The 23299-nt window shown below is 48.8% G+C and overlaps 1 protein-coding gene across 3 annotated transcripts in view; it reads right to left on the bottom strand.

The window, feature by feature from the left end:
- Csmd2 (CUB and Sushi multiple domains 2) overlaps positions 1-23299 on the bottom strand; it is a 569250-nt gene that overhangs the window by 228918 nt on the left and 317033 nt on the right. For 2 of the 3 annotated variants that reach the window (XM_087548710.1, NM_001446899.1), the window contains 3 exon segments: positions 19809-19930; positions 4843-4946; positions 4058-4170 (listed from right to left, as the gene is read on the bottom strand). The exons of the other annotated variant lie outside the window; for it this stretch is intronic. In XM_087548710.1, the coding sequence (XP_087404836.1) occupies positions 4058-4170; positions 4843-4946; positions 19809-19930 (339 nt within the window). 3 annotated transcript variants of the gene reach the window in all.

Below are 23299 nucleotides of genomic sequence, written 5' to 3'. Positions count from 1 at the left end.
GGGGATGTGGGATGAGGTGGGTCCTATAACCAGGATCTGGGAGCAAACAGGGGCCATAGGAAGCAGATCCAGGTCTGGCTCCAAGGACAGGAAGCTGGGGGACAGGGGTGGAGACAACGCCAGGACTCTAAGGGGAAGTCACTGTCTTGGGCGGCAGACATCACGGACAGAATTATCTGTGATACCATTTCGCTGTCAGAGCAGCTCTGAGACCCCCATCATTATCTGTTATGTGAGTGGGAAAACAGAAGCTCACAGAGACCACATGGTGTTCCCGGGATTGGGCTTCAGGAGCCATGCTGACACTCACCAGGTCTGACGCAATTCCAGAGTCTATTTGATTATGGTAGGCCCCGCTGTACACAACCTGACTCAGCCAGGAAGGTTGGAGAGGCCCCTAAAGACACAGACTGTCCTTCCCAATCAGTCCTGGGTCCAGGAAGTCCTGATGGCACTAGTCTGTGACAGACTTCACCCCCAGCTATGTTTAGACCACAGACAGGAGGCTCATGGCTATCACTGAAGCGCCCAGCACTGAACTGGCCACACAGCAGGGGTTTAATCCATCCTGGATGACTAAAACCGAAACAGGAGCTGAAGACACCTCCAACCTCCAGTGACCTGGACTGCAGGCTTCTGCTGTACGTTCCACCTTACTGGGGCAACGTTTTGGCTTCTATAAAGAATTTATACGGGATCAAAATTCAGTAGCATGGGGAAGCCTTCAGTACAGGGGAAAAACCATGTGCTTTGAAGCTAGAGAAATATGGCCTCAAATCCCAGCAGTGCCACTTCCTGGACTTCTGTGTGACCCCAGCCAGGTTACTTAACCCCGCTGTGCCTTGAAGGGGTTGCACGAGTTGAGGGAATGTTTTTCTGGTATTTAGTTACGAATCTTCCCTTGAATGTAGGCCTGGAAGGAATGAAGAAGTGGGGACAGGGAGAAACGAGATAGCAACGAAGACAAAAAAGAAAGAGGAAGAGGTCAGTGCTGTCCCCTCCTCCACCCTGACAGTCCCTGGGGCGGTATCAAGTCTCTCTGTGATTCTAGATGATACTCTGGAGATGATGACCGTAAGACTGCTGGCACACAGTAGGCTCTCAGCAAATGCCATGCCCCTTCCTTTTTCGGTAAAGTCACCTCACACTGATCTGATTCCTTCTTCCTGTGTGACTCACCTTCAAATATTTGGACAGAGCTCTCTAGTCTCCGGAGGCCACTTCCCCCACCACCATATAAACATTAGAGGGTCACACGCATTTCTCGTGGGGAATGGCTTAAATCCCTCCAAGCCTGGGGCCCTCTATAGCTAAGCTCTGCTCTCCAATGGCTGATCTGGGCTGAAGAAAGCACAAGAAGTGCCTGGGTTCCAGTCCAGCAGCTGAGATAAGTAATTAATTAATTAACTAATTAATTAATTATTTCACTGTCTGTTACTACTTAAGGCAACAGCTCTCCCTGTTCCAGACTGTTCTGTCTTCTGTCTGTCCACAGTTATTATCTCATTTAGGCTCAAGGTATTTGCGTCTTATCCAGACCTCAGTCCAACCATGAACTGAGACATGCAGGTATCAGGGGTCACTTCCTCCCCATGGACTGAGACATTTACTGATGAATTCACAGGATTTTAGAATCAGGGGATGCTGTGGAACGTGCATTCAAATCCATTCCTGTTTTCACAGTGGTGAGTGACAGAGGTGGGCCTGGATTAGGATCCTGCCTGAGTAGCTTCCTGCTTAGGGCTCTTCCCATCACACAGCGGCTCAGGTGTGCAGACTGCCCCCCGGGTGTAACTTCCTGTGCACTCCTACAGATTCCTGGCTGCTTTGATTGCAGCTGCCCCTCTCTCTTCCCAACAGTGAGGGTGAAATCCAGGGCCTCTCGACTGCAGGTTGATACTCTACCCCTGGGCACAGCTCAATGGATTTTCCTTTTTTGTTGTTGTTGTTTTATAATTTGTTTTGTGAGTGTATATCTACACATATGTGTGTACAACATGTATGATTGGTTTGCACAAGACCGGAAGAGGGTGGCAGAGTCCTCAGTCCTGGAGTTAATGGAAGGTTTTGAGGCTCCATGGGGGATGCTGGGAAAGCAGTGAGCACTCAACTGCTAAGTCGTCTCCCCAGCCGAACTCTGCAGGTTATAATTCAGGATCTCACTGAGTTGCCTAGGCTGTTCTAGAATTTACCTGTAGCCCAGATAGGATTTGAGTGTGTGATCCTCCTGCCTCAGCCTCCAGAGTAGTTGGGATCACAGGCCTACAACTGCCAGGCGGCTCCTCTTCCTCTTCCTCCTCCTCCTCCCCCTCCTCTCCCTCCTCCTCCCCCTCCTCCTCTCCCTCTTCCTCCTCTCCCTCTTCCTCCTCCTCTCTCTCTCCCTCTTCCTCCTCTCCCTCTTCCTCCTCCTCTCCCTCTTCCTCCTCTTCCTCTCCCTCCTCCTCCTCTTCTTCCTCCTCCTTCTCTCCCTCCTCCTCCTCCTCCTCCTCCTCTTCCTCCTCTTTTTTCAAATCTCATCATTCTACAGATTGTCCTGTGACTGAGGCTGTGCTATTAACTCCGTTTCTCCAGAAACAGAGCCTGAAAAAGCCCATGGACACAACAGAGCAGCAAAGTAGCAGAGGAAGGATTTGTACTTGGCATTGGTCACACAAGCATCCTGTCCAGTGCTCTGCCTCCCCTAGACCCAGGCTTCCAGTCAGGGAAGAGTATACTGACTGTCTTTACTCTGGTAACACGGTAGAGTGAGTTTCAGTATTACAGACTAGCCTCCTATTAAATATTGAGTCTTTGTAGTTCTGAATCCCTGCACCTGGAACTGAGCACTTATTTGGAGACAGTCTTTGCAGATGCCATTGGGATGGGAGACATACTGCAGGGTGGGGAGGGCCCTTAACCCAACACTGGTGGTACCCTAATGAGAAGACATATACACAGAAAAGTGTAAGGTGACAGACAGTAGCAGAGATGGGAGAGATGTGTCCGTAAGCTACGGGGACACCAAGAGCTCTTAGTCACTACCAGATGTGAGGAGAAGTGAGGCAGGATGCTGCCAGAGTCTCAGGGGGAACGTGTGATATTGGGACCAGATTCCCCACCTCAAGACAGGAACACATGTGTACAGGAACATGATGTTGCTTAAGGGACCTGGTTTGTGTCCCTGGTTTGGGACACCCAGAACCTCTTGTGTGCTCAGGGTAGAAGCACAACAGGTCCTGGAATGAAATGAAGTTTTGGTGCACCAGATAGGTATCACGTATAGGAGTCACCCTGAGGACATACTTCTCTCCTCTGTGTCCTGACTCAGGTCTCTAATAGCCACTGGCTCATTCTTAGGACTCAGAACCCACTTCACAGAAAGATGTCTGCTCCCTTTTCCTCGTTCCTACTGCATGGGTGGATGGCTATCTTGCATTAATACACATTTCTTCTGTCTCCAGACTAGAATGGGACCACCTGGGACAAGAGCTGGTTCTGACAGCAGAAAGGTCTTACTCTCTCACAACATGATTCCTGCCTTCTTCCTGGGGCCTGTCTTTTGACCCATAGGCAGTCTGGGAGTTCATGAAGGGTGATAATGGGGTTATCTCATGGATCTTAGAATATGTCACTTCTTTACATCAGTTAGTGAAAGGAAGGAAGAATCTGCCTGCCTCTTCCACAGCCTATCCACAACGATGGCTACTTGTCCTCTGTGTTTAACACAATCACTCATTTATCACAATGTAGCTTGGGAGGGCAATGTAAAGATTTCAGAAATCATGAGGCTCAGTAAGTCTGCAAGGTATGAATTCATGACGAAGCCCATGTCCACAGCTGGCCCAGGATATCCTGCACATCAACTGATGTGCCCCAGGTAATCCTCAAAATTGTCTGGCACAGTGAGGGTGGGAGGGTGGGGGTGGGGCACTAAACAAAGAAAGAGGCGGGAGCTCAGAGAGGTCAAATAATGTGTCTGAGGGGCCAGAACTTGAACCCAGGCTTCCTCCTTTGCAGATGAAGAGCCCAGTCTCCTTCTCCCTGACTGAGCCCTGCCAGGTCCCTTGAAAGCAGTTACCTTCATAGGAGGCCTTGAATCCCAGGGAACTGCCACTGCTGTCACTCTGGAAGAGGAGCCACATTTGATGATGAGTGCTGACGATGAGGTCTGGGACCGAGGTACCTGTCAGGCTGTTGGGAGAGAGATCCTTAGAGGTTTGCCCCATGCTACAGGCCAAGGGAAGTGAAGAGTCAAGCCCATTATGGGACTATTATGCTCTAAATCCGGAGCTAGGCTACATGTCTAGGGCAGAGGCATTTCTTGGCTCCTCGTTGAGTTACTGTGTTCGGTGTAGGGGCACTGAATGGTTTCCCAAAGCGAAGGTCCAGCCCAGTGAAGTACAGGTATCATGGATCCCTTAATGAGACTTCCTTGGCTGGGGAAAGGTGTTTATTGTGTCTATGAAGATGCCCATGTCTCAGATAGCTCTGAGCATGTGCAAAGGTCCCCCAAAACACTTCTGTTGTCTCAGTGGGAAGTTAGACTGCTAGGGGGAGAAGTCACCTAGAGTAGACACTGTGAGGTGCCAGTCATAGGCACAAGAAGTACTTGTGTAGTAGGGAGAACCAGGTATACAGGCATAGAGCCTTGCTTGATTTTTGCCCAAGACACCTCAGTCTGAAGACTTCATGTCACTTCGCTATGAAGTCTGTTCCCCTCGGCCGGGATAGAGAGAGGTAGATGGATTACTGCATTTACCAGAAATACCGCAGGACACTGTTCCTATGATCTGGGGACCAGTGTAGACTCTATGAACTGGTCTCTATCGCCCACTCCCCGTTCAGACATGGCATCTCACTTACATGTAGAGGACCGTCTTCTGGTCCCCATCCTGCCCACCGTCCCCAACTGTCAGGGTGTCATAGCCCCTCTCCAGATCGAACTCTTCAAAGGCCAGCTTGATCACCTAGAGGAGGGAGCACAGTGTTAGGGACCTGGCAGTACTTGCATTGAAGTCCGTGGAAGCCTCATTGTGTCCTAATATACCCAGAGTTTCTGGGTGGGGTCCCTCCTACACACACTGTCCTTTTCTGCACCATCCCGAGGAACACGGCTATTTCTCCATAGGTTGCATGGTCCCTGGAGCTCCCTGACATCTCTGAAGATGTTTGCGGCACATCTGGCCAGTTCTGGCAGCTGTCAAAGAGTCACCAGGCACAGATGGCAGACCACAAGATGGCTGGACTCGTTCTTCATGCTTCCATGGACAGAAATCCCCTTGGGTTCAGTGGCGGTATTAGGCTGCATGTGGAATCTTAGCAATTCTGCCCCCGGGGGCCTGGAGAAGACATCCCAGCCTTTCCCTCTCTTTTCCATCCCTTCTGTTGGTTCAATTGCTGGCTAAATGAATGTTCTTGGAAGGAGATTTCAATAAGATCTATCCATCTATCTATCTATCTATCTATCTATCTATCTATCTATCTATCTATCTATCCATCCATCCATCCATCCATCCATCCATCCATCCATCCATCTATCTATCTATCTATCTATCTATCTATCTATCTATCTATCTATCTATCTATCTATCTATAATTAGTTTGCCTTAGTCCCATCTTCCACAAATAGTTACTAAGCACCTGCCATATACCAGGCTGGGGTGGGTTCTTCCCTAACAGAATACCGTCCCAGCCATACATGGGTGTCATTAGTATACCATACTGTCTCTGCTTTGCTTAAGGTAGGGGTGCCAAGGAGTAAACTAATACTGCATAGGCAGGTACAACAGTGGGGCAGGTCAGGGAGTAAGAGGAGGCTGTAGTGGACAGGGACAGAAGAGGGGTGCTCCTCATGACTGAGGCCTCTGAGGGAATACTGAAGGCTGTGGAGGACTCCCATCAGCCCTTAAGGGTGGCTACAAGGGACAGGGGATGCTCTGGGAGGGAATCCAGTTCACAGAACCTAAGCTACAGCAGAGAGGGAACATTCTAGAACAAACTGTAGACACCGGGTCCATGGACAGCAGGCGTGCTAGCTGCCTCACTCTGAACTGCTTGACTGGACCTAGAGAGCAGAGGTGACTCCAGAAGGCTTAGAACCGTAGAGTGGGCCTGGAGCTTAACTCAAAGCCCTGACTTGCCCATATGGGCTTTCTTCTGAGGGAGGTATCATCAGCCTAGCTGCTGGCTCGGACCTGACTGGCAGCTGTGAGCTGGGTAGTGAGGAGGGTTGAGGCCTTTGGTAGAGGAGCAGTAAAGGAGAAGGAAGAGAGGTCAGGCCCTGGTGACATTTGGGGATGTGTGACTGGGTAGATGTGGGCTCTGGGATGGGATAGGAAGTAAGGGAAATCCTGGATGACTGACAGGTTTTTGGCTTGGGCAGCTTGGTGGGGCCAACTGCAGCAATGGTCTCTTTTTGCCTCTTTCATTCTCCTACTGATCTTCCTGGAAAACTGAAGCTGCATTTTTACTGTGGACATTACAAACCAAGGAGGACAGACCCCTTCGGTTTGTTTTACAAAGCATCCAGTCCTGCATGGAGGTCTATAGGCCAACCCAGTCCTACTCCTATTACCTCACTTATCACAGAGGCAAACTAAACCCCTAAGCTTGGGCATGGGATTCCCAGAGGGGAGCAACTCTGGGGAGAAGAATCTGGAGCACCTCAGTCGGTTTCCCCATAGACAAGGGAGAGAACCATCACGCTGGTCTGGAGAAAGCCAGGGGTTTCCTGGAGGAAATGAAGCCCTGGCTGGCATTTGGAGAATGAACAGTCTAGAGTTTAGCTACTGGATGTGGTGATAACCATCGGAGTGGAGGGAGAACAGCAGTGTGGAAGCAGTGTGACTTCTCCAGAGATGTCTGTGTGTATGTGCATGGTACGTGTGTGTGTGCGTGTGTGTGTGTGTGTGTGTATGTGTGTGTGTGTGTGTCTGTCTGTCTGTCTTCCTGTCTATTTGTCTCTGTGTATGTGTGTCTGTCTGTCTGCCTGCCTGTCTGTCTCTGTGTATGTGTGTCTGTGTGGATGTCCATGGCATGTGCGCATCTGCTTGTGTGTCTGTAAACATGTATGTCTTGTGTGTCTGTGTGTATGTGCATGGTGTGTCTGTCTGTGCCTGTGAATATTTGTGCATGTGCATGTGCATGGTGTGTGTGAGTGTCTGTGTGTGTGTGTGTGTGTGTGTGTGTGTGTGTGTGTGTGGCTATATCTGTGTGTCTCTGGGTGTACCTGCATGGTGTGTGTGTATGTGTCTGTGTGTCTGTGTGTGTTGAGGACAGAGGACAACCTTCAATGTTCCTCTGGTAACACCAGCCCCCTCTACCACCTTTGTTTAAACACAGGGTCTCTTATTGGCCTGGAACTCACCAATGAGGCTAGCCTGGCTGTCCAGCAGGCTCCACAGAATTTTAGGATTACAAGTGTGGGATTAATTCTTGTTCTCTTTAGTGACGGGGCTATCTCCCCAGCCCCTATCCAGAGATGTCTAGTCAATCTAGTTAAGTTATGTAGCAAACAGAGGTGGTGATTCAGTAGGAGGAGCGACACTAAGAAAGACTGTCAGTCATGCTAAGGATTTGAGCTTGTGTCCTACACACAACAGGGAACCAGTGAGCATGTTGCAAGCCAGGGTTTGATGATGTGAGGTGTCTGCTTCAGCTGCCACCCAAGAGACAGGTACCTCCCTTCATCCAGAATCTGCTGGGGGGGGTACCTATGAGATGGAATGAATGCAATGGGCCATAGTGGGTTGTGATTCCTTCCTGGCTTCTGTCCAGAATGTTCTCTGTTGGCTGAATGGGATCATTGAATGCTCCCCCTCCCCCATTCAAGCTAGAATCTCCTCCACCTATCTCATCCTCCACAGTCCTGCTATGCAAAGTGATTGAGTGTGGCATCCTAAACTATGTATTGAGAGCACGTCCACATCTGTACTGGAATGGCCTCACGTAGCTGGAATGGCCCCCTGAGCTCCCGGGTATCCTCATCACAGTGACCCATGGGATGTAAACCATCCTTCGCAGACTCCTGTTTGAACACCTGGCACACTTTTGGGAGTGTGTGGAACCTGACTGAAGGAAGTAGGTCACTGGGGGCGGGATTTGAAGTGCACAGTCTGGCCTGGCTTCCTATTCCAACTCTAGTTGTTTGAGGCCAGTCACACATTCCAGCTGCTCCCAGCTCCAACACACTTTCTTACAATGCTGTGCTGTCTCACCTCAAGCTGTGAGCTGAGAGAGAGAGCATCACTGCTCCTTACTACTCTGGTCAGGGACCTGGTCACAGTGATGAAAGCTGGAGCAGGTCTCCATCAGGATGTGCCCACTTCTGCCCCTCTCCTCACTGCTTCCATGGCAACTGTCTCTGCCCCAGGGCTCAACACCTCTGTACCCATGGTTCCTATCCACACTCCCGGCAAATGCAGGGAAAGTACCCAATAGCCTGGTGCTTTCCCAACCTCTTCTGAATCCAAACTTGGGCAAACTGCCAGACTGTGGCACCTCTCACAGTATTAGAACAGAGGTTGGCCAGACTTTTTGGTAAAGGGTCACATCAGAAATACCTTTGAGGACCACATACTCTCTGTCATGCTGGCCTGCTCTGTGTAGGATGAACATGGCTACACACAGTAGGTGCTTCAGTAGGCATGACTGTGTCCCAGTCAGATTTTATAAAACTTGATGGCCCTAAGGTCCTAGATTCCCCAAGATGCCTAAGCAAGATCTTTAATCATCTTGCAAGGTTTCTTCACTACAGTAGCTAATGCCTACAATGAGGTTAATTGTGTTCTAAGCATATTATACAAATCTGCTCATGTGAAAATCAAGATAGCTTTTATTTTACAGAGAGGAAGGACCAAGCACGGAGAGATGACGTGGTTTGCCTAGTTCACACAGTCTGATGGCAGAGTGCTACTGTCCCTGTGCTCTAGTGCCTTGGAGTACTCCAGGGTCTCAGATGCACAAGACAGTATCCTACCCTCTCAAGCTGCTCCAGGCTCTCAGCTGGATTCCAGCAGGAGTTTGGCAAATGCTTGCCACACAGATAACACTCCCAGCCAGATGCTGTCCCCTGCAGGAGGACTAGCCACCCTCCATAGTCACTGTACCAGCTCCTTCCAGCCAGACCTGGGGCAAGGGACACCACTTACCAAGCCATCTCCACAGAGGGAGTGCCTAGATTACTAGGCCCATAATGGGAAAATATTGCTTCAAAGGGCAGACCCTTGAGTCATAAAATGATTCCCATCACTGGTTCATGATGCCATTGGACATGAACCACACCATGGAGTTGTGACCGAGGATGCAGGGAGGCGCTCATTACAGCAAGAGGCAGGCTCAGCACACGGTGGCTTGCCTTCCAGCAGGCCCCAGCACACTGTGTCTACAGACTTTCCTTTGTTCTTTTCTCCTCCGCTTTTGGCCACTGTTTGAATGCAGGATCCTATGACGACTCATTAACTCCCATGCAGATCCATCAAGCTCACCAGACCCCTTTGTGAGGCAGAAGAGCATTCAATGGTAGAAATGGCAGGATCAAGAGCCACACTGATATACAGTCCATTAGATAAACAGATAAACAAACACACAGACGCATCTTCCGGGACATAATTACTGAGCGCCTGCCATGAGCCACGCGTGAAGCTGGCTGCTTCCCGCTATGTTATCTCGGCACAACTTAGGACAGCATCAAAATGCCAGGATGCACACAGACTGCTAGCGCCACTAGGAACTGCAAGAAAGAGAGGATTCCTGGAGGAAGGAGAGGATGCACAGGGCCTGCAGTGCAGTGGAAGCCATAGGCTGTGCTAGCCAATGCTGTGAGTGGTCCAGAGTAAGGAAGGAGGAGCAGGGAGGTCAACTGAGACAGGGGTGGGTGGGATGAGGAGGAAGCCTGCATGTGGTTTCTTCTGTTGGTATGCTTAGGTTGGATTGGCTCTTTGGACTAACTTCATGATCAAACAGAAGGGAAGCTATGTCTCAGTATACAGTGGGGACAGGAAGCAGAGAGACTTCCTGTAGGGACTGCTGTGGGGACCCAGGGTAGGAGGAGGGGCTAGTGAAGCAAAGGTCTCTGATAGTGGCAAAGAGAGAGTGCCCCAGAGAGGGCTGCAGATAAGACACACACCCCCCACCTCAGCACAAGACGACCTCTCCTGACAATGGTGGCAAAAGTTCTTGAGCAGAGGAAGCCCAGGGTTCCAGCTTAGACAAGCTCAATAAGGCAGTGCGTCTCTCCATTGAGTACTGTGCCCACCGTGGGAGAAACAGGCACACTAGTGACCTTGCAAGTCTTGCTTTCAGAGAGGCTAGGGAACCAGGGGCAGGGATGGGGACTGTGCATACAAAGTGGTGCTGATAAGAAAGCAGAGGAAGAAATGGGGAACTGGCCGTGCTGGGGTGATGCAGGCATTACAGGGAAGGCCATGGTGTTTCTCCAGCCTGGAGGAGCAGAGAAGGCACAGGGACACACTTCTGATGCACCAGGCAGAGATCTTTAAGGGCCAGGCATGTCTTTCAACCAGAGTTCAAGGTGTCTGCCACTGGGGCTGCTGGAGTGGGCAGTGGGAGTAACCCTGGATCATGGCCAGGAAGCGACTGTTTTTTATCCCAGCCTGGCTGGTGGAGCCACTGGAGTGCCCCTTAACACGAGCTCCAAGCGTTCACGGAGCTGCTCCATGTGCTCTTTGTAAGGAATGGTATTGGGAATCTGCACCAGCCAGGCCTCTCTAGGTATTTCTGAGAGTGAGCCAAATTCAGCGACTCCCATGGTAGGCAGATGTTACATTGGCACTAAGATGACTATTGTCAAGAACTCAGGTGGCCCAAATGCCCAGGGTGGGACTGGCACTGCCCAAGGAACCACACACCTGCTTCTCCTTTCCTTGAATCTGCCAAGCTCCTGCGATGCTAGGTAGTGGGGTTACTTATACTGAGAAGGGACGGGTCCTCTGCCTGCCTCCACTTCAGGACTGTTCTTGTCCCCACAATCTAGACTGTGGAGGGAGCCTCCAGGCTCTTGGTTTCTGTGGCTATGCTAAGGCAGGCTCATGGCCACCCCATACTATTACGACTCCTCTCTACAGGCCTGGATCATCCCTACGTCCTTCCTGAGCATAGATAGTGGGAGCGATGGGAAGGCTACAAGTCCACGGAGGACTCTCATGCCTACTTGTGCTCAGCTGCCTGGGAAGTATAATTTCTCCCAAAGGAGGTGACTGAGTGACACGTATCCCAGTCCTCAGGCCCTCCTGGCACCGTGCCTAGCATTTGCTCCATATTGTCTGGAAGTACTCAGAACCTGCCTCTGCCCATCTCTCCACACAGAGTGTCTCTGCTGCTCTGCCCTGGCCTGTGCATGGATCCCAGGTTCCAGTCAGCATTCAAACCCAAGAAAACGGGTCAAAATTCACCCCATCCATCCTTCCTCCCTCCATGTTCCTACAAGTCAAGGAATCGTTGTATTCATCCTCCAAGGTCTCTCCTCCATCCACCTAATCCCCCGCCCACTGTCTGGTCCATGCTTTGGGGTTCACTCTGACAGGTCTCCTGCCAAGGCCAGTAATCTCTCTAGTCTCTTTCACCTATAAGGATGGTTTCCAGGTCCACTACGTCTCCCCAGAATGATCTCCCTTCTTTAGGCTTCTACTCCTACCCATGTACCCCATGCCCCTCTCTGTCTTGAACCCAGATTTATGGACCATGGAGCATTCACGCACCCCACAGTCTGTGTCCCTCTTTTGTCCTGAATAAAAAAAAAGGATTTCATTCTTTCGTATTTTCTCTTTGTGGGTGTGTGTACAAATTTATGCATGTACGTGAGTGCGAGGATGCACATGTGTGGGAAGATGCATGTGCATGCACAGATGAGGGTTCATGTATGCGTATGTGCAATGTGCATGTTCACAAGCATCCATGGAGACAAGAGGATAGCCTCAAGTGATCCTCAGGAGTCGCCCACTTTGGTTTTTTAGACAGAGTCTCTCACTGGGACCTGGGTATCTCTAGTTAGTTCAGGCTGGCTAGTGAGCATGCCCCAGAGCTGGGATTATGAAAACAAGCACAAACCACTGTACTTGGCTTTTTATGTGGGTTTTGAGGATGGGACTCAGGTCTTTATGCTTGCAAGGCAATCACTCTACCAGGCTGAACTATCTCCTCAGCTATTAAATGTTCTCTGAAAGTCCTTCATTGGCTTAAGTTAGGACCCAGTCATTGTTCATTTGCTACTGCACTAGTGGACGTTGAGTGCCTATTCTGTGTCAGGCACCTGACATCACTTGAGATGCTGTGTTGAATAAGAGCTGCCCCTTCATTTTCCAGTCTTCTCCCAACCAGTCATTTCGCCCATTCCCCCCTTTCAATCTCTTATCTTCTACTGCTTGATGGCACCATCGTCCCACTTTGTTGACCGCAATGGCCTCCTAAATGGTCTTGCTCTCTCCGTATGCCCTCCTCCGCTTCTCTCCACTCCTGTGCTGGGAATTTTGTCTAAGCTCCCTGACTCCAAAGCTGTCCTGACTCACCCTACCCTACACACCCAACAGTGCCAATCCCAGCTGCTCCCATCTGTGCCTTTCCAGTCAGTAGCAGAGAGAGAGTCACATTATGACTGTAGGGACACTGGAGCCAGAAAGATGGAGGTCAAATCTGTGTTGTGGCACTTGCTGGCCGTGCGTGGTGGCCATTTCCAACTTTTAACCTAGCTGTCATCCATTTTCCTCACCCATCCCTTGGGTCTGTTAAGACCTAATTCATTATGCAGTTAAGAGAATGCGATGGACAGCTTGTAGAGCGGGCTTCACTTATTCGGTGGCTGGCACAAAAATGGATGTACAGTACATGCTATTATTGTTATTAACGACAGCCTCATGCATTTGGCTTTACATTCTTTTGCTTCGAGATTAAATCTAAACGTCTGGGCTGAGCTCATGGGTACCTCACGATGTGGATCCCGTTTGCTTTCCCTTCAGTGGCTGACCCAGGTTTGGAGTATTACTTGCATTCTCAGAGGCTGTTCCAAGACCCAGTGCCTCTGCGCGACTCACTCAGCTCCTTCCTGTTGACCTATCCTTAAAACAGTGCTCAACCATCTCCTTGGTGAAAGCATCCCTACCATTTGAGTTAGTGACGTCTTCTTGAGTTTCCCATAAGTACCCTGGCCACCCTTCCAACCACACTTCCCCGTACTCGAGCTCTTAACTTGTGCCCTTGCCTTCATTTCTAAAGGCAAAGGATGTAAAATGGCCAAGCAGATGGCCTTCTCTTAAAACATATGGGGGGGGGACTTAGCTGCTGTGCTTTTCTGCTGAAGATGTCCTAGGGTGACTTCCCAGGTACCATTTCCAGGAACAGGTCAGAAAGTATGCATGGTCCCCTCTGTCAGCAGGCCACTTCACTTCCCCACCTTCAGCTTTGAGACTGCAGCTCATGGTTGCAAGCCGAGTTCGTGTTCTCTGGCTTCCCTCCCACCTGGTATCGGGACTTGGGATCCCTGAGACCTACAGAGAGAGGACCAGCCTCCAGAGAAAGCTCATTCTTGTGCTCTTAAATCTTCTGTTCTTCCTTAGAGACTTCTGGAATTGTATCCAAGAGCCTTGGGGATGCTAAGAGCAACCTTTGGCTTTGAAGGGCCTTCTCTTTGGAGGCCCTGGCTCCTGGAGCCCAGAGTGGAGCAACCTCTTCTTTGACATATGGCAGAGGGGACAATATGGAGTCACTAACCTCCATTTATTGGTGACATAAACTGATCCTCAGTGAATCCACAAGCCTCATCCAAACAAGATTTCCTCCTATTCCAACCTTCAAGTTCAAAATGAAACCATGGTAATGTCTTTGACTGTTGGGAAAGAACCCATTACAGTAGTAAGCTTTGTGGTCTAGCCTTAGTCCACGTGGATGAGGCAGGCTTCCCTGTTGACCACACAATGCAATAAAGGATGTAGGATGCTGAGTGTCAAAACCTGCTTCCTTTTTTTAGTGCCGCAAACTTTGGAACTTGACATAAATGATTTTGACTATTTGGCTAAAACTTAAAAACAAAAACAAATTTAAAAACTCTCTAACTTATATCAACTAAATGATATCCTTTGTAAATTCCTATGTGGAAGCTCCCTTAGGACTTTATTAAGGGACAGGCTTGTTCTAAAAGGGAGTCCTAACGAGAGAGACATGGTGTCCTTATAGGAGGAGGAGGAGGAAAGGGAGAATGAGGAGGAGGAAGAGGAGAAGGAGCAGGAAGAGCAGGGGGAGTAGGAGGTAGCAGTCTTGGAGAGCTTCTCTTTATGCACAGAGGTAAGGTTGAGAGAAGACAGGTTCATTAGGGGCCTACAAGTCAGACTGAGTCCTGTGCAGAAACTAAATCTACTAGCAGCCTGATCATACCTTCTGTCCTGCAGAACTGTGAGGACATGAATGTCTGCTGTCTAAACCCCTTGCCAGAGCGGGGTCATTTTGTTGGAGCAGCCCACACACACTAGCGTCGTAGAGAGAGTCGGGGGCTGCTGCATAGCAAGTATGGGAACCCGGACAATGACTTGGAGCACACGGTGGCCTCAGTCCTGAGGAAGACCAAGGGAAAGTGCAGCTGTGGGTTTAGAAACTTCTGGAGGTGAAGGGACAGGTGCCAGAGGCCAGAGCTCCCCAAGGTGGGGACACTCCTGCACAAAGTAGTATGGGGGTGAACTTAAAACCAGTCTGTCCACTCTCAATTGGGGCCATCTGCCCTGTGAGTGGACCAGGAAGCTGTAGAGCCCAGACCTCCACACCGAAAGGGCAGAAAGCAAGACTTCCCTCGGTCATCCATGATGATGAAGGCCCAGCACATGATTCTGAGGCCTTCGTGTTCCTTATACAGTTTGAAACCTCTAGGGTAAAAAGTTAAATCTGAAGACTGTTATAGCCCTAGGTGCATCCAGCCCCAGGAACAGGCTACAGAGGCTAATCCGATCTTTCTGAGGAAATGAAAAAGTTCTATCCTGGCCTCAAATGATCCCCAAAGTTTATTATTCTAGTCATACAGTCAAAAATTACACAGCACAGATAAAAACATGGTTCTGGGAGTCATGGGAGGTAAAATGTGTACCCAGAATCAAATGTACATGCTTCATTTTAACAGACACAGGATGCAAAAAAAAAAAGACTTCATTACAAACTGACGAAGGCTCTAGGCATATGAGGGAGAAGATATATGATCAAGAGCATGTTACACAGGACAGACGATGGTGTCACAAGTGGAAGCTGTTCACGACGGGTCTTCAGTGGGTGACTTAATAGCTAGGAAAAGAATACATGGTCAAGAGGGAAGAGGAAAAATTATGATTCAAAGAAACAGAGGACAGAGAGACAATCCCCCCCACTCCCCAAAAAAGAGAAGAGAGGCAACAACAAAGGCCAAGCCACAATAAGAACACTTACTGGCTAAACACTTCCGGGATCGGAGGAAAGGCACAAGACATTGTTCCAGGAAGTTTAGTGAGCTCACACAGGAGGATGTGTGAGATGCCCACATCTGGACACAGGACAGCGAGGCCAAGCCGAAAGTCATGAAACAGACACTGAGGACATCATGCAAAGAAGTGGTGACAATCAACAGTGACAGCAGACATCAGAAGACAGAAGACTTCTGTCCATCAGAACATTGTAAAAAGACATCCTGAGACAAAGGAGAGCTAAGAAAGCTTGCTGGTGGGAGGACCGGGAGTTCTAAAGCATGGGGCTGGAGAGGGAAGATGGTAGTTCTGCTGGGTAGGGTTGTGATGGAAGCGATTGGAAATAAGGTGATGAATACATAAGCAAGTCCAAACCAGAAGCCGGAGTCAGCATGAGCTCATTAAACGATAACACTGCAGAGTGTGGAAGGCAACAGGGTAACACAGAAACACAGGCAACAGACAATGGTGAGGTCATTCAAGGTGTGGCGTTTTGTGATCCCTGACCTCTCAGGAAGGAAAAAACATAAAATTAGAGAGCATGGGGCAAAATATACTAAATATACATATTCATATTTCTGGAGCATTTCAGATTATTTCTGACAGAATCACATGATTAAATATTGTTAAATTGTTTTTTCCTAAGAGATTATTAGTCTGTGTTTTTTATGCATAAAACAAAACAAACAAATCCAGTATACCCAAGTAAAAGTTGAAAGTAATAGATAGAATAGACAAGATGGACATCAGAAGAAACTTGATGTAATTGTTTGGGGTTGGGAAGAGGTAGGGAGGCTTCAAGGAAAAACATGATTACAGGTAGTCATTACATAATTTTTTGAAATAGTTGATTTACCAGGAAAGCATGTAACATTCAACTTGTGTCTATAATTACAGAGTCCCAAAATAAAGGAGGCAAAAATGGACAGAATTTCAAAGAAAATAAGACAAACCTGCTGTCATGGGGGGGGGGGATTTTACTACCCCTACCTCATAAAGCATTGATTAAGAAGGTGAAAAAGTCAATTAAGGTAGAAGACATACACACAACTGTAAAAAAACGTAAAATTCACCTTGAAGAAACATCTTTTTGTTTTCAAGCCTCTGTAGAACACGTGTGAAAAAAAAGACTGCATTTCTGATCCAAAAATAATTAATTAAGGTGATTTGATATATAGCTTTCCCTAAACATAAATTTTGTAATCATTCATTTGTGTAACCAGAAAATTTCAGTTTAAAATCTCTACATATTTCTAAATAACCCACGATGGAAGGACGGACAGTGATGGAAGCTGGAAGATATGTGGAAGTGGGCGAGGGGCACAGACCCATGGACAATCATGTGCCTAGGTGCGAGGCCCTGGGTTCATTCATTAGCACCAAAGTCAGAATAATAAATAAATAAAAAGGGGAGAGATGGGTCAGAGGTTATGAGCACCTGTTGTTCTGTTGGAAGACCTGGGATGGCTTCCCAGCACCCACATGGTGATTCCAGTTCTAAGGGATCCAATACCCACTCCTGACCTCCTCAGATGTCAGGCACACATGTGGTGCACATATACATACATACATACATACATACATACATACATTCTTACATATATAAATACATAAACACACATAGACTAAACATTTATACATGTAAAATAAAAACAAATAGATTCTAAATTTAAGTTACAAATTAAAACCAAATAACTATCAGAACTAAATTTTGTAACTATGATATACAGGTTGCTTATAAAATCTGTAGAAATAGAGTCAAAATAATCCACAGAGGGAAACTTGTAGCCTTAGATGCTAAAATAAGGTTGTAAATAATGGGCTAAGCAGACAAAATAAAATGCTAGACAGAAAATAAGAATAAATGCACAGAAGGAAGGAGGCAATAGAGAACAGAAATTGGTGAGGCAGAAAATATTTTTAAAATATTAACAAAACCAAATTCAGTTCTATGAAGAAATTAGCAGGTATAAATCAGAAAGGAAAGGGGACACGAAAGCAAATATTAGCAGATACTGTAGCTGCAGTAAGAGACAGACGCATAACTGCCTATATAATATTTCTGAAAATTTAGCTAAGGGAACCCAAGACAAAAACAAACGACCTAGATTATCCTTTAGTCATCAGAGATATTGAGTCTGGAGTTTAATCTCCCAGCACCAGATCCAGATACTTTGGCTGAAAAGATCCACTGAACTTTCAAAGTAAAAGTTATTGCAATTTTCCACTAACCATCCCAGGAGACAGAGGGAAGCACTTTCCAAACTGCTTTATGAAGCCAGCCCTTTTTGATACAAAATTCTGGCAAGGATAAAATAAAAGAATAGACCTAACAAAATAGAAACACACTGTTGAATAAGATGCTGGCAGGCTAAATCTAGAGGAATATGGGATGTGTGCACACTAGGTGACAGGCGAAGGAACTAGGAATTAGACTGGCAACACGGAGGATCAGGGAACACTGATCATTCCAGGGTGGGAACCAGGGAGTCCGGGGTGGGAACCAGGGAGTCCGGGGTGGGAACCAGGGAGTCCGGGGTGGGAACCAGGGAGTCCGGGGTGGGAACCAGGGAGTCCGGGGTGGGAACCAGGGAGTCCGGGGTGGGAACCAGGGAGTCCTGGGTGGGAACCAGGGAGTCCGGGGTGGGAACCAGGGAGTCCGGGGTGGGAACCAGGGAGTCCGGGGTGGGAACCACGGAGTCCGGGGTGGGAACCAGGGAGTCCGGGGTGGGAACCAGGGAGTCCGGGGTGGAAACCAGGGAGTCCGGGGTGGGAACCAGGGAATTCGGGGTGGGAACCAGGGAGTCTGGGGTGGGAACCAGGGAGTCTGGGGTGGGAACCAGGGAATTCGGGGTGGGAACCAGGGAGTCCGGGGTGGGAACCAGGGAGTCCAGGGTGGGAACCAGGGAGTCCAGGGTGGAGACCAGGGAGTCCAGGGTGGGGACCAGGGAGTTCTGGGTGGGAACCAGGGAGCAGAATAAAGACGGTATCACAGGTGTGGGAAGTTGTTTGATAAAAGTCAAAATCCACCATCAATAAAAAGTCTTGGTAAACTCGGATGTGAAAGACACTCCCCCAAGCCCCAAAGGAAACCCTCTAGATTGAAAATAAGCCCTCTCCAGGAGACAGCACACAGAATAGTGAAGGAACAGAATCCACTCAGCGTCAGCGCACCACCATCCCACACGATAAATGGATTGGAAGGGACAAGATAAAAGTGTCACTTTTTACAGATGTCAACAGTCTGCAGACAACACCAAGAAAGTCTCAGGAAAAAAGACCTCGAGATATTCACTATGTATAGAAGACAAATTAAGGTACAAAACTCGATTGCATTTTTGAAGGAGCATCAGGAAACAGGTCAAGGATGATGGGTTTTGGAAGCCATGATGTATGTTTATACAAATCATACTGCTATGTTTATAGAACATAAGATGTAGGTAGTATTTGGGAGCAAATATATCAAGAAGTGAGTAAGAGCTGTAGTGGAGACAAGTGTACTGAGAGCTATGAAAGACATCTTAAACCAGCAGAAAGGCATATAATGTTCACGGACCATGGGACCCAGCATCCACCAATCAGACAGAATTCAAGCGATTCAGGTTGCTGTGGACCCTGGCAAGACTTGGATTTTTTAAAAAAGATAACAAAACAAACAAACAAACAAACAAAGAGCCTGAAATGAAAAAACAAAAATAAAAACTCAAAACGACAACAGCAACCCCCTGCCCCCAGAGACAGGGATGGACACATGAAAGGTTGTGGGTAACAGAGTTAGCTAAATGGTGAGGGCAGTTCACTAAAAACAAGATTATGAGGAGCTGGAGAGACGGCTCAGTGGTTAAGCACACTGGATGCTCTTTCAGAGGTCCTGAGTTCAATTCCCGGCAACAACACACAACCATCTGTAATGAGATCTGATGCCCTTTTCTGGCATGTACCACATATGTACACAGAACGTTCATGCTCACTTGAAACAACAGCAGCAACAAGAACAACAACACCCCCCCTCCCCAAGATTACGCTTACACGCAGTTGGAATGCTCACAACTGAAGCATTTTACTCTAGGGCTATCCAGTTAAGTATAAGCAAGCACGGTAACAATATTCAGACATGGCTGTGTCTGTAGGCGCTGGGGGTGGGAGTGGGGGTGGGGTTAGTTTGAGTAGGACACCACCAAGGTAGCTCTTATTTCTTGATCTTCCCCTTCCTTATGCTTGGACATGGCTACTCAGCACTTCATGGATTAATGTTATTTCTATTTTTCTTATGTCTTTTCATCTCTTCAAAGCAGAGAAGCCATGACCAGGAGGCTCGTGGGTTTGCAGTCCCTGGTAGGCAATGCATCCCTAACCTGCTTCTGTCCATAGGACCCGGATCCCCCACTGTGGGAGCCTTACCTTGGCGGGGTTGAGTGCCGTGATGATCCACACACAGTGTGCGTTGTTGTCATACTGAATGGGGAAGTTGGGGGAAGTGATGATGCCCGAGGGACCTCGGAGGTGGGCATCACACATGCGGGCTGCGGAGAGGAGACGAGACAGACACTTCAGTTTTCAAAACGTTCAGTCCCTCCCGTCTCCCACACACAGCCCTGAAGAGACGCCACCCAGACGGCCACTAGACAGTCTCTCCCTAGAAACCACCCGCTTCCTGCAGCCACGCCCACCTTTCCCAGCAGGCTTAGCGCGAAGTCACAGTGCCTGGAGACAGGCAGACTCAGCGCTCTCTTTGTCTATCCTTCCTCCCCAACTCCACCGAGATAAGGCAGTTCGCCTTCTTAAAGAGCGAGCAGACCAGGGCTGGGCGAGTCCCAGGCACCTAGGTACACACCGAGCCCCCCGCTCTATTCCTGTCTGTAGCTCATATCTCCAAACCCGTTGGGGGCTGCACTGAACCCCTAGACTTCTTATCTAGTAGCTTGACTTCAGCCCTTTTTGCTACCACCTTGCAGGCTTCTTGAACTAGGGTCTCAGGATGTCCTCGTGGAGGCCACCCCTAACAGGTATCAGAATGCCTGCCTGTGCCCAAGGACTCTGCCAAAATGCCTGACACGACCCAGCTTCAGGCACCAGAACATCTTCAGAACCAGCCTGTTGCTTCCCTCCTCCATCCCCATGCCTTGGAACAGGCTTTTGACTGGGAGCATAAAGACTCAAGGTGAATTAGAAGAAGTGCTCTCCTCAAGTAGATATAAAGTGTTATCAATCACGGCTTAATCTAATTAAGCTCTTTAAAATAGCTTTGAAACTAATTAGATTAAGGGGTGATTGATCTCATTTAAGGTTCCACGTTGGGTCCGGGTGTTTGCTTCCTCTTAAGAAGCACGTGCACGGAGTCCTAGCCACCTCGTTCTTCAACGTTAGCACACAGCTCTTTTAATAAAGGGCTCTCTCCGAGCCTGCTCTGTCACTGCCCACCTGGCAATCCATCCCAATTGCAGGCGGAGTGCCTAACAGTCAAGACCGAGTGTGTGAACTCAACGGGCCTAAGCATGTGAAATGGGTGGGCTGTCAGGCTTGCTTTCCGTTGATGACCTCAAACTTCCAGGGGCTGCTCTTTGTGTGGGACCATGCGTGGCCAACCTTTCCCAGCGAGCCTCTCCCAGGAGTCTGAGAAGCCGGCTCCACGGCTCCCAGGTGTAATGGATCGCTTCTCGTGGCGTGCAGTTTCCCACGCTCATTCACTCCAACATTTATTAAGTGTCTATTATGGGCCAGCCAGAATGTGGGCTGAGAAATATGTCAGCCGGGGCCCCGCTTCTCTCAAGGAGGCTGGAGGCATACGTGAGAACCTAGGAGCCCTCATGTGTGACCACGGCAGCTGTAATGACAGGGCTGTTTTGAGGGGCTCTGGGTCATCACGGATGGTTCTGATCATTCATCTTATTCTGCACTTGCACGAATTTCCCCTCACAATTGTCCTGGATATTGATTGCATCGAGTTTATTGTGTGTGTGTGTGCGTGCGTGACATCAACATTGGGTGTATTTCTTCATTGCTTTCCAGCTTACTTTTCTTTTTGAGACTAGGTCTCTCAACTCAACCCAGAGTTCAATGATTCAACTAGTCTGGCTAGCCAGCAATCCCCTAGAAACCTCCTCACACTGGGTTATGAGAGTGCCCTGCCACACCCAGCTTCTATATGTACTGGGGATTCAAACTCAGGTCCCATGTTTGTGCAGCAAAGCACCTCACCCACCCAGCTGTGTCCTCAGCCCCTGAACTGACATTCGACACCCCAGCCTCCCTGCTCTCTGTGTATCCAATTGCTCCTCTCACTGTGTTGAAAGCCACGTTGGCTCACAGGTCACACTTGGGGTGGATGGCATAGTTGAGGACAGGCCAGTCTTGGGGGCTTAGCAACTTAGCCTTTTCGCTCTAAATCTACCTGGTGGCTGTTCAGGTCTGAGGGAGTGAGCAACGTGCCTCTTCTTTTTTCCTAGTGGGGCAGGTGACAGCACCTCAGTGAGCCCTGGTGAGAGCAACAACAGGACATTCTTGGTATTCAACGAAGGGGCCCCAGGACTCCCAGACTCAGTGTCCCGCTCACTGCCTTCCTTTACATTAAAGATTTTCTCCCGGCCTCAGGAGTGCTAGTCCAGCTTTCTTGAAGTTTCTATGTGAGTGTGTATCCACATTTATATACAGGAGCACGTGGGTGTCTTCCTCAACCCCTTTCCACCTTAGTACTTCTGAGATGGAATCTACAGCTTGCCAACTCTGCTACACTGGCTGGCCACCAAGTCCCAGCTCCCCCACACTCTCTGCCTCCTTAGTGCTGGCATTACAGGTACAGGCTGCAGCATATGGCTTTTTTTTTTAAATCAGTCATTTTTTTTACATTGGGACTGAGTTATTGAACGCTGGTCCTCACGCTTGTGTGGCAAACACTTTACTGACTGAGCCACCTCCTGGGAAGCCCTTGAAGCTCCTGTACAGGTTTTTTTTTCCTTCTGACAAGATTCCCAACCCACCTGTAGAAGAGGATCTGAAATCTCAGTACCCCAGCCAGCCCTGTGGAGAATCCTCCCGCCGCTCCCCCGCCCCGTGCCCCCACCCCCGCAGCATCTCCCACCTCTTCTGGGAAGTCTGATTTTGCTGCCAAAAGACTCGATTTATCTTGCGCTTGTTTCCAAGAATTAGATGATATTTGCAGTGTGTTAAAATATGCCAAAGGTAATTAGAGAGAATAGGTCAAAAAGCATTTACCACTTTAAGAACTCGGAGGGGTTTAATTAAAAAAAAAATTATTACAATCTGCAGATACTTAGCACCGAGTACCTTAAGACAGGTTCCGGATGGAGTCTGAGTTGCTTTTTTCCTGTCTGCTGTCTGGGCAAGGTCAGGCAGGGGATGGTGCAGACAGACTGCTGCCCCCTGAGCAGCCAACTGCAGGGATCCCACCAGCAGATGAACAGCTCCTCGCTGTGACCCAGATGGGCTAACCAAATGGCAGCTTTTCAGAGCGAGTGTGAATCAGGGAATGAATGTTATCTTCCCAGTTGCCTATCGGCACTTGCCCATCTAGCCTCTGCTACAGAGACTTCTCTCCGTCCTCCGAGCTTCCTGTTCTTCCTCAGGACATCGTGTGCTGTGTTATTGGGAAGAGGACCCTTGGGAAATGCAGAGAGACACGGCCCGGAACCACGACTGGCTGATTGTTTGACTCCAGAGCGGGGAGCCCCTCCAAGTGCAAGAGGGGTACAATGCAAATCTGGCCCCCAGGACCCAGCTTCTCTCCACATCTGATTTCTACCTTGATCTAGGCCGCCTGCTCTTGCTCCTCCGAGGACTGGTCTCCCTCTAGCCCTGAGCACAATTCCTACCTCACACAAGTTACTTGTCTTTGGACAGGGTCTTGTTTTGTAGCCTAGGCTACCCTGTGACTT

Source organism: Rattus norvegicus, chromosome 5 (genome assembly GCF_021556685.1).
Source record: "Rattus norvegicus strain SHRSP/BbbUtx chromosome 5, alternate assembly SHRSP_T2T, whole genome shotgun sequence".
Classification (NCBI taxonomy): Eukaryota; Metazoa; Chordata; class Mammalia; order Rodentia; family Muridae; genus Rattus; species Rattus norvegicus.
Note: the sequence above shows the minus strand (reverse complement) of the source record. Positions and strands in the feature narration are given on the sequence as shown.